The 11,875-nt window shown below is 44.1% G+C and overlaps 1 protein-coding gene across 2 annotated transcripts in view; it reads left to right on the forward strand.

Moving 5' to 3' along the window:
- The window catches only part of TMED8 (transmembrane p24 trafficking protein family member 8), a 41,302-nt gene that overhangs the window by 21,531 nt on the left and 7,896 nt on the right, over positions 1–11,875 (forward strand). For both annotated transcript variants that reach the window (XM_046008081.1, XM_046008082.1), the window contains exons 2-5: positions 2,700–2,778; positions 7,891–8,020; positions 9,369–9,495; positions 9,933–10,238. In XM_046008081.1, the coding sequence (XP_045864037.1) occupies positions 2,700–2,778; positions 7,891–8,020; positions 9,369–9,495; positions 9,933–10,238 (642 nt within the window). The remainder of the gene's footprint in view (positions 1–2,699; positions 2,779–7,890; positions 8,021–9,368; positions 9,496–9,932; positions 10,239–11,875) is intronic.

An 11,875-nucleotide genomic window follows, 5' to 3' on the forward strand; every position in this document is an offset into this window, starting at 1 on the left:
GTATTATATCAAGAAATATTGTATCCTTATTAAGAGGTCATAGTCTTAGTGTACTCTGTGTGGATTAGAACACATTTGAAGAAGTTGTCCATTTTAGCTGCTTTCTTCAAATGGAACAAAGAGGAACAATAAAAGGAGGCCAGTGTGGTCAGAGGTCACCTGAGGGATGACTGAGAGAACTGGAAATGGTCAGCCTGAGGAGGAACTTGCAGGAAAAGTGATAGCAGTCTGTAAATATTTGAAAGGGTATTGTGGGGAGGGATTGAAGAGCAGAGGTTATTACCAAGTAGATTCTACTGAGGTCAACAGAGGGAGGAACTTTGTGTGCGCATTCTCTCTGTCTGGTGAAAGGACCTCCTCATGAAGTAGCAGAGACTGGGGGGAACGTCTGACTATTGCCTGAGGCTCCGTTCCTTTGCTGGGAGGTATAAAGAACGCGTAGTCCTCCTGAGTTTCTCTTTTACTCTCTTACAGACTCCCACTCGCAGCACTTCTGACAGCAGATGTGGGATTTTTTCCCCCTCACACCAAGCAATTCTGTGACACTGCCAGGAGATAGCGTCAGATCCCACAGGTTAAGGGCTTCGTCCCATGAGAATGTCATGCCCCCCCCCCCCGCCCCAACTTCAGATGCCAGTCTCAGGTCGCAGGTCCCAGGTTACCCACAACTGCTGTCTGACTTGACTGTATGTTGGAGGTTCCCATGACCTCCTCTTTGGATTTGATAATTTGCTAGAGCAGCTCAGAGAACTCAGGGAAATACTTACACTTACCAGTTTATTAAAAGATATGAGAAAGGATGCAGATGAATAGTCAGATAAAGAGACACGGAAGGCAAAATCTAGGAGGGGCCCAAGTACCGGAGCTTCTATCCCCTTGGAGTTGGGCTACATCGCCCGTTGCCTTGCCGGTATATGGATTGTGGTCACCAACCTAGAAGCTCTTCAGACCCTGCACTTTGGGGATTTTTTTTTTAATTAATGATTTTATTTATCTATTTGGCAGAGATCACAAGTAGGCAGAGAGGCAGGCAGAGAGGAGGAAGCAGGCTCCCTGCCAGGCAGAGAGCCCGATGTGGGGCTCGATCCCAGGACCCTGGGATCATGACCGGAGCTGAAGGCAGAGGCTTTAACCCACTGAGCCACCCAGGCGCCCCACTTTGAGAATTTTTTTTTTTTAAGATTTTGTATTTATTTATTTGACAGACAGAGATCACAAGCAGGCAGAGAGGCAGGCAGAGAGAGAGGAGGAAGCAGGCTCCCTGCTGAGCAGAGAGCCTGATGTGGGGCTCGATCCTAGGACCCTGGGATCATGACCTGAGCTGAAGGCAGAGGCTTTAACCCACTGAGCCACCCAGGTGCCCCCACTTTGGGAATTTTTAATGGAGGTTTTATCATATCAGTGTGATCAGTCATTAACTTCATTTCCAGCCCCATGCCCCTCTCTGGAGAATGGGTGGTGAGGCTGACAATCCCAAGCCTCTGATCATGGCTTGGTCTTTCTGGTGAGCAGCTCCCATCCAGGAGCCCACCCAGAGTCACCTCTTTGGAACATAAGACATTGCTATCACCAGACAAGGTCCCAGGGATTTAGGAACTCTGTGTCAGGAACCAGAGTCAAAGACCAAGTATTAGAACAAAACATCCTTACAGTGCCCTTTTCATTTAGGAAATCATCAGGATTTTCAGAGTTCTGTGCTAGGAACTGGGGGCAGAGATGAATGTATACATTTTCTGTTACATCTCGAGAGGAAAGTTGGGTGGCGTAAGCTCTAAGTTCTTTAGAGTATGAGCTGATGAACAGAAAAAAATCTTTTCACATATAAAAAAAAGTGAGACTAGATTTAAGTTGAATCACAAATATTTGCCCATCATTTGCACTTTTATGTTGCTACCAAACACAGACATTTGCAGTATTTGAGGTTTACGTCATTTAAGTTGTTTTTCGTACTGAGAAGTGGACTTTGGGCTTTGGTTTCTCGTGGACTTGACTAGAGGAGGTTAAGCCAGAGCCTAGCTAAATACACTAAACCATATGCTTTTCTGAGTGCTCAAGGAAAGGCTAGATCAATAAACCATAAAACTTAGTAGCACCTAAAGCTTAGGAGCGTGAATCCCATCTCTGCCGTAGTGCCTTTACCTGAAAATGGCAATAATACCAGCCATAGGCTTGTTACGAGCTTGGGAACATGGCTTTCATGATGCATTTCACCTGTCTACTCCTTGAAGCTACCTACCAGTTCGCCAGTAAGTCACCGGTGAGTGAGTGAGTGAAAGAAATTACAGAAATCCTTTCCCCAGGCTGCAGTGACGTGAGCACACTGAATGTAGAGGCAACACTCCATCCTGTGACGCCGGATTCCAGTGCATTTCATCCTAAATCTCACTCTGCCTTCAATGTTTTGCCTAATTTAACCATATGGTTCCTGAGAAATGTGATTGTTGAATTGGAATGAATTTTGTAGGGGCTTGTTTTGGGAAGGAGCATATTTTTTTCATGAATGGGTTATGCTGGTCTGAGAATACTTGGATGTGAGTGAGGACTTGAATAATTTATGCACTGGGCCTCTCAGAAGTGGATGCCCAGAATATTTTTGGAAAGAGAGAGTTGGTTGAAACTGCCAGATTTTTTTTTTTTAAGATACACGATAATTATGATTATGTTCCCTCTCAAATACTGAATTTTTCTTGATTTTCTAGAGAATGAAGATCTAGAAAACACCAAGGTCACCTCAGTGGCTTCTGTCTCTGATCCAGAACCCCATTCCTCACCTTACAGGTACGGGCAGCAGCTGCTTGGCTCCTAGACAGTTATTGTCTGAGATAAGGAACTGATGAAAGGCATGGACAGCGACTTTAAGGGGGTAGACAGGTTGGAGTAAAGAGTGTAGATGATTTGGTCATTAATTAGTCATTCCTTAAGTGTGTTTGGGGGCAATGTCAGATCTCTTTCAGGTAATGAAATTTTCTTTACTCTCAGAGAGCAAAACTGTAACAAATAGTGTAGTATCTTCATTTGTCCTTCTCTGAAGCCCAGTTTGAAATGTTAAAACATTAGACATGGATCCCCAAGTGCACTTTCAAGAGAATGTGTGGTTGGTTTTTACCCAGAAGATGCACGAACACACACTTGCTTGCATGCATGTGCGCACGCACGCACACATTTTTGGAGGTGTTTTTTTTTAAATGTAATTTTTAGATTAAACCATTATGGTGACCTTCAGATTGTTATTCTTAATTTCCTGCTCCATCCATTTTGTCTACCAACTGTCACTGATACCACACTGTATAGCAGAAAGGAAAGAGTTGTACTGAGCTCTTGAATAAGTGGAAACATGAAACATGCATGGAATAATTAATGAAAACCTGTATTTTGGAGAAATAATGGAGCTAATTGAGACTCTAGTCCAGTTGATCTGCTCGTGGCACAATACTGTCCGGTAGAACCACTGTGGTCTCCGTGCCTCACAAAAAGGTGATGGCTAGGGGATAGAGAGAAATATCAAAATATTTAAACAATCTGTTATTTCTTTTTTAAAAAAGATTTTACTTATTTATTTTTTAAAATTTCTTTTCAGTGTACCAGAATTCATTTTTATGTACCACACCCAGTGCTCCTTGCAATACATGCCCTCCATAATACCCACCACCAGGCTTACTCAACCTTCCACCCTTCTTTTTTTTTTTTTAAAGATTTTATCTATTTATTTGACAGAGATCACAAGTAGGCAGAGAGGCAGGCAGAGAGAGAGGAAGGGAAGCAAGCTCCCCGCTGAGCAGACAGCCCGACACAGGGTTCGATCCCAGGACCCTGGGATCATGACCTGAGTGGAAGGCGAAGGCTTTAACCTACTGAGCTACCCAGGCGCCCCAATCTGTTATTTCTTTTAAAATTATTTTATTTTATTTTAAAGTAAAATCTATGCCTAGTGTGAGGCTTGAACTCAAGACACTGAAATTAAGAATCGCATGCTTTACTGACTGAGCCAGCCAGGTGCCCCCAATCTCTTATTTCTTCAGTAGAAGTTCTTTCTTCTTACTTTTATATATGAAATAAAACTTTTTTCCCCAGAATTCAGATGACGAAAGGTAATGATTAGTGTAATAATATAGTTGGTGATATATAGGTGTACTTTTTTGAATTTTTCTCCGTAATAATGACAATACTTCTTACAGAATATTTCTATTTGCTCAATACTATACTAGGTGTTAAAATGTATTATATAATGTAATCCTAACAGCCCTGAAACAGGTATTTTTTTTTCCACAATGAGGAAAACAAAACAGTGAATTGAAAAATTTCCCAAGTTTATAGAGCTTTAGGTTTGTTCTACTCTAAAACTTGTTTCCATAAGTCACATTAGAAGGGTTTTGAGTTCCATGCTTAGAGCTACTAGGTTATTTATATAACAGTCCTTTCAGAAGACAAAGCCTCCCGAAGGCTTTGATGATAGGAGACAATTCTTGTCCTCATCAAATCCCAGGAGATGAGGTCCTTTCCCTCATCCTGCCATCACCCTTTTTCTGGGCATAGTGATTTGAAGGATATTTGGGAGATGGCTTTTGGCACAGAACTGATTTTTCCTCCTGAGTAAATAAAGTTTTTTGAGTGAGAATGTACAACATTCTTAGAAAAAAGGAGGTTTAATGTTAAAGCTTTGTTTCTAAAATCTGGTGTGCGAAGCAAGAAATCCAGCCCAGATGACGCCTGAAGTGTACTGTTTATGTTTTGTCTATATTAGAACTGGAAGGGCACATTTCTCTCTCTTTGCTATGAGGCTGGCTCGGCTGGCCAGGCTCTCCCTTCCCTTGGGATGCCCTCCCTACTCTGGGTCAGCACACACCAGAAGGCTTACAGTGGGAGTTTTTCCTTGACGTGGTTTATCACTGGCATCAAGTGATTTGCAATTAACTTTCCCAAAATATCCTTTGTTGATTCTTCAGAGCATAAAGTGGTCATGTGAATATTAAATTTATGTGGCTGTTGCATGTCCTGTTTAGAATTGTTTTTTTAATAAGCAGAACCATGTTTGTGCAAAGTAGCATGCACAGAGGCAACGAAGAGACTTTAGAAGTACACACAGTAAGGTCACGCCAGCGGTCGGATCCACTGTGATATGCTCACATGCCCGCACTCCTCTTTTGCTCCCAAACAAAAACGAACTTATTGATTGATTTATTCGCAAATATTTTGGGGCTGTCTCCTGGTTATTCATTCAGGTAGGTATTTGCTGAGAGCCTGCTTGCTACTTACGTGGCAAGCCCTGTTCTAGGCAATGAAGATACCACAAATGACCAAGCAGTCCAAGTCCCTGGTCTCATGGGGTTTACATTCTAGTGGGAGGGCAGACAGAAAGCAAGTATACCCTGTATCTCATAGACTCTGAAGTTGCCATCAACTGTAAGAAGTACTGTTATTTTATGAACTACCGAGAAAGGGAAGAATGCCCAAGGTAGAGAGTCTAATAAGAGACACACGCACACACCTCTCCACCCCCACACCGTGGGGCTAGGACACCAAAAGCCTAAACCTTCAGTGAAAAGATAAGAAAAAAACGTCCCTCCAGGGACGCCTGAGTGGCTGGGTTGTTAAGCATCTGCCCTCAGCTCAGGTCACGATCCCAGAGTCCTGGGATCGAGCCCCGCATCAGGCTCCCTGCTCAGCCGGAAGCCTGCTTCTCCCTCTCCCAGGCCCCCTGCTTGTGTTCCCTCTCTCACTGTGTCTGTCAAAAAATAAAGAAAATCTTAAAAACAAAAACGTTCCTCCACACAGAAGGATCACAGGGGAACTTCAGTGTCTCCACTTGGCACTGTGTAAGGAGTGGAAAAAAAAAATATCTCCCCTGAGACTATGAACCACGAGTCTGTAATCACCAGTCTGTGGTCTAAATTCAGTCTGTCGGTGTGGCCTGAGCAAAACCCTCACAGAGAACTTATTTCAAGTCGTCTCAGTTGGAAGCCCTCATGAGTATGGGCAGGAGCAAACACAGATCTCCTGGAGAAGGACTCCATGTCAGTCCTGGGCAGTTGTAAGACACTACTAATTTTTAGGACATCCCCCATTTTGTTTGTATTAAAATCTGAAGATATATATACATCTTGCAGTCAACCAAATATGGTACATAATATGCCGGGCAGCAAAGACGAGTGAACAGGGTAAGGGTGTAAGTTCGATGGGGCTCGGATAGGGTGAGCCATTTCACTTCTCGACCTCTGGGGAGCCTCCCTAGAAGTGACAGCTGAGCAGAAGCCTAACAGAAGGAAGCCCTCAGGTACCTGGGAGAAGAATATTCTAGGCTGAGGTGATAGCAGGTACAAAACCCTTGAGTGGGAGAGGGCTTGAGGTGTTTGGGGATTCTCAGAGGTTCAAGAGGCCATTGTGACTGCAGCAGACCAGGCAAAATGACATGGCCTCTTCCTAGGGGATGAGAGTTCCATGTGACAGGCCTGGCATAAATGCTATGCATACCGGGAGTGAGACCTGTCCCTGTCCCTGCCATCAGGCTCGCCTTCTAATAGAGGAGACAGATCAGGATAAATAGTGTCCAGAAACAAAAGCACACTGTAATTTCTGGGGTTAAGAGGTAAATAGGCTTACAGCCTAGACTAATTTACATTTTACCCAGGATTACCCAAGCAAACCCATACAATCAACAGCATCCCACACCTGATTTTTATAGTGACTGCCTCTTGTTTGTTCTGAGGGAGGTTGGAATGACCTGGATGTCCCAAAATATGGCTTTATTTTATCTGAAAAAGAGGCAATTTGTAGAGTGATTTTTTTTTCTTGTTTATATTTAAAAAAAGAGAGAAAGAAGCTAATAAACACCAAAAGAAGTCCTTTGTTCCCCCATGATGTCTGTAACACCATTTTCCCACCACTTACTCCGTTTTCCTGGGGAAGTGATGCTTGAAAAAGCAGTAGTTCTCAGCCTTCACACAATTCAAAGTTGTTGAGGACCCCAAAGAATTTTTTCAGTGGAATGTATCCATCAGTGTTTACTATATTAGAAATTAAAACTGAAAAATTTAAAAATTGTTGTTGATTAATTTAAAAATGAAAATGATGAACTCATTGCATGTTAATGTCAATAATATGTTTTTAATGGAAAACAACTATCTTCCAAAGCAGAAGTAATTTAGCGAGAAAGAGCGATGTAATTCTCATGTCTGGCTTCACAAAACACAGTTGGATTCTCACCTCTGCTTCTGCATTCATTCTGTTGTGAGATCACGTGTCATGTACTGGGAAACTCTGATGTATACTCTTGGAAGGTGAAAGTGAAAAAGATGATCATATTTTAGAATTATTACAAAACAGTCTTAAGGGCCCCAGCAGTCCCCGCACCATAGTCTGATAACTGCTACTCTAAAGAATTCACGCCACCTCTCGTTGGCAACAGATTTCCGAGAGGCCTGGGGTATGGTGCTTCTCCCCCGGCTCCTCACTCACTTTCTGGAAGCCAGAGGAAAAGGAAGAGAGCAGAAATGACTCCCTCGCTTCCTTAAAAGTAACTCTTCAGATGCTTGTGTTTTAAGTCATTGGGATAGTAGATTAGTGGGCTTAAAAAAGGAAAGAAAGCGTTGACCATCTTTCATTACCCAGTGGCTGGGTGTGCCGTGGAGGATGGTGTGGAGTGGAGACGCCAATAGGCTGCTCGCGGCATGAGGGACGACCAGAGACCAGAGCGGGACTGCCTCCTGAATCCACGTGCACTCCCTCTGTTGTGGGGATGAATTTCTGGCCTAGGCGAGGCCTAAGAGACAGGCGACTTAAATGCGAGAGCAGAGGTTGGGGGGTGTCCCTCGAAGGATGTTTTAGTCCTAGTTTCTCTGGGACTGCTGTGCCTTTTAAGAGTCCTTGAATTGACATGCTCTCTTCCTCTGAGAGGCCACAGATGGTGTCTCCAGCGAGCGACGATGCCCCAGAGGGTCTGCAGAAGACAGCTGGAGCCTTGGAGGTGCAGACCTCTGCGGAACAGGAAGTGCTCCCTGCAGACCAGGCCCAGGTTCTCAACAAGGTAGGGAGAACACTGTCGCCGTCTCTTTGGAAGGAGCAGTTTGTGGCATCAGATTTAGATGCATCTGGTTGGGTTGGAACTAGAAAGCACAGGGGCAGCTCCCTTTTAACCATGTGGAGGACGGATACACGGATATACATGTCGCCCTCCAGGCTCCTCACTGAACTAGCAACTCTTCAAAAAAATGAAGTGTTGGAGTGAATGCTCACATGTTGTCTAAAATCCTCGGGATGTGAGGAGCTTTGATATGTGGGATTGTGTTTCAGCTTCAGTTTTCTTCTGGTAGATCTACTTAATATTTATGATAAAGTTTCCCTAGCGTTGGTGTAGACAGCAATGGTCTCCCTGCCATGGAGGAGTCCGTTGTTTGTATCATTATTAACACATCTGTCACAATAACAAATGGTATTAGTGGCAGTGAAGACAGTGCCAAACATTGTAATTACCTTTGCATAATGCTTTATAGTTTACAAAGCATTTTTATGCATAAAAATGCTTCATTTACTCCTGAGAACAAACCTGTGAGACAGGTACTGTTATGTTCCCATTTTACAGATGAGGAAACTAAAGCTAAGACCTGTCAGTGACTTTACTAATGCTGTGCTGCTAATATGTTGCAAACTAAATCCTTTGTTTAGCCTCTGGAAAAGGAAAGAATCATGTAAGTGGGTTAGCCAGAGTCTCATTTTCCTCATTAAGCAATGCAGGTAAAGAACTCTCTTTCTCCAGAAAGAGATATTATAAGAATATTGTTTGGGAATAATTCAAGATTGCTTTCTTTTTCTCTCGCAAATATAATTCTGGACTCTTAACTGGACAGTCATCTCACTGGCATGCTGACCCATGTGGGGAGTGGGTGTACAGGTCTTGAGTTGCCTGCTGACTGCTTGGAGAAGGAACAGGAAATGATGGCATAGAAGCAAGAAACAGGAGCATCAAACCGAGTGGTCTGATGTGAAATGCCCAAGAGAGGTTGAAGCCTCCTGCCATGGGCTAGCAAGGGCTTTGAGTTTCAAGTGATGCTTGTACTCTCTGTGCAGGTTATGTGTCTGGCAGCAAATGTACTGTTTAAATACATTGAAACAGGTAAAATGGTTATTATTTATAGAACACTGTTAGTGGATGTGACAGCCTGTGTCTTGGACATCCCAGTTGGAGGATGTTCACGGACAAGGATTTTATAAAGGGTCTGGAGTGGGAGAGTGGCAAAAGGAGGAGGGAACATAGCCGGCGGGCTTGGAGCAGGGAAGGTGGAAACAGTAGCGCAGGGGTGGGCAGTGCCTTCGGGAAAGAGGCTGGTTGGAATCTGCCCTCTAGTAAGCACTCTAATCAGAGTTCCGTTGTGCAGATGGCCAAGTACCAAGTTCCGCAAAGGTCCGGGGACATCGTTATGATCCAGTCTGAGCACACAGGAGCTATAGATATCCTTTCAGCTGATTTGGAATCTGCAGATCTCCTGGGGGATCATAGGAAAGGTGAGACCTCGGAGGGTATGGAAGGTGATTTCTCTGCTCCCAATGGGTGCTTAAAGAAAGGCAGGCAGGGCACTCCTGGGTGGCTCAGTCAGTTGGGCGGCTGCCTTCAGCTCAGGTCATGATCCCGGGGTCCTGGGATGGAGCCCTGTGTCAGGCTCCCTGCACAGTGGGCAGCCTGCTTCTCCCTCTGCCTCTGCCCTGCATCCCCCACCCCGGGCTTGTGTGCTCTCTCTTTCTCTCCCCCAATAAATAAATAAAATCTTAAAAAAAAAAAAAAAAAAGGGCAGGCAGACTGATGGAAGGAAAGTGAGAAGGTGCCTTGTGAAAGGCAGAGAAGCCAGGAAGTAGAGGGAAGGTCTTCGACTGCAGCACCCTCCCTAAACCAAATTCCAGGTGTTCCTCTTGGTTTCTCAGTAGTGAGCTGCTTGTCCTTTCAGTGTCCCCTCCTCTGATGGCTCCTCCGTGCATCTGGACCTTTGCCAAGATGAAGGAGTTCAAAAGCAAGCTGGGCAAAGAGAAGAACAGTCGTCTGGTGGTGAAGCGGGGTGAGGTGGTGACCATCCGGGTACCTACCCATCCAGAGGGGAAGCGCGTTTGCTGGGAGTTTGCGACCGATGACTATGACATTGGCTTTGGAGTTTATTTTGACTGGACCCCTGTAACCAGCACTGACATAACTGTGCAGGTCAGTGATTCCAGTGAGGATGAGGATGAAGACGAGGAAGAGGAGGAAGAGATTGAAGGTACATTTAATTTTAACATAATTTGCATTTTGCTTTTTCTGGCTCAACCCAATTTCTAGTGACCACTTCCTGTATTATACCAGTCCTTTTCTTCCTTAGAATGCAAGTGAGGGATCCCTGTCAGCATTCTAAGCTAAACTGAGTGGTGCAGGCCAAAGTCAGACCCTCAAAGAACATTCTGGTGGGGACGCTATTGGTACCTTGGTAGAAAGCTGCTTTTGCTTTTTAATCAGTCCCTAGCTATTTCTCCAACATCTCCATGGGGTCAGGGATGGAGTGGGCAGGGAAAAGGGTGGGTCACTGATGCAGAATAGAGATCATATGTAAACCTGGGATTATTTTATATTTCTCTCATAGTTTGGGATATTTACCAGTTTTAGTCTGGAACCAAACCAAGTGATTACAGCTTGCTAACTGTACTTGCCTCTGAACTGTCACAGTTGGCTGACTACTGTTTACTTTTTTCTTCATGCCCAAAGCAGTTTTCTTTTTAAAGCTCTTTTTTTTTTTTTAGAAAGATTTTATTTATTTATTTGAGAGAGAGAGAATGAACAGGGTGAGGGGCAGAGGAAGAGGGAGAAGCAGGCTCCCCATTGAGCAGGGAGCCCTAACACAGGGTTTGATCCCAGGACACCGAGATCATGACCTGAGCTGAAGGCAAACACTCAACCAACTGAGCCACCCAGACACCCCCAGTTGTTGTTCTTTTTTTTTTTTTTTTAGATTTTATTCATTCATTTGACAGAGACACAGCGAGAGAGGGAACACAAGCTGGGGGAGTGGGAGAGGGAGAAGCAGGCTTCCCGCTGGACAGGGAGCCGGATGTGGGCTCCCAGAATCCTGGACCTGAGCCGAAGGCAAATGCTTAATTGACTGAGCCACCAGGCGCTCCCAGTTTTTTTGGTTTAAAAAAATTTTTTATTTAGATGTAATTGACATAAAAGATTATATTAGTTTGGTGTGTACAGTATAATGATTTAATATTTGTATATATTGCAAAATATGCCCAGAGCACAGCATATGCCCAGAGTAGTTTTAAAAGTGGGTTCTGTGTTCCACTCATTTGCAGTGCCTGCTCAGGATGACCCTGAGGCTTTTTTTGTTTTGTTTCGAAATATTAAGCGTAGGCTCTAAGTAGATTCCAAGCATCTTGATTTTTTTATATAATTTTAAAATCACTCCCTTGCTTCTTCATGGAAGAGAAAGTCTGCAGGGAAATCTTCAGCTGTTTAGGCGGGAGAACCCCATGTCTTAATTTGCCGCTCTGCAGGTGGCCAGGTAGAAGTTCTAGGTCACTCTGTACAGCATGTTTGTATTTCCTACCTCTGTTAACTCTTTATTTTTCCCGCTGAATGAAAAGATGTCAGAGTCTTCCCTTCTAAATCTCTTTTCTTGGGGTGCCTGCGTGACTTAATTGGTTAAGTACCAGACTCTTGACTTCAGCTCAGGTCATGATCTCAGGGTCCAGAGACTAAGCCCCCTGTCGGGCTCCACACTCAGCAGGGAGTCTGCTTGGGATTCTTCCCTCTCTCTCCCTCCTTCTCTGCTCCTTCCCACTGCTCTCACTCATTCTCTCTCTCTCAAATAAATAAATAAATCTTTAAAAAATAAAATAGGGGCTTCTGGGTGGCTCAGTT

This window comes from Meles meles, chromosome 6 (assembly GCF_922984935.1).
Source record: "Meles meles chromosome 6, mMelMel3.1 paternal haplotype, whole genome shotgun sequence".
Lineage (NCBI taxonomy): Eukaryota > Metazoa > Chordata > Mammalia > Carnivora > Mustelidae > Meles > Meles meles.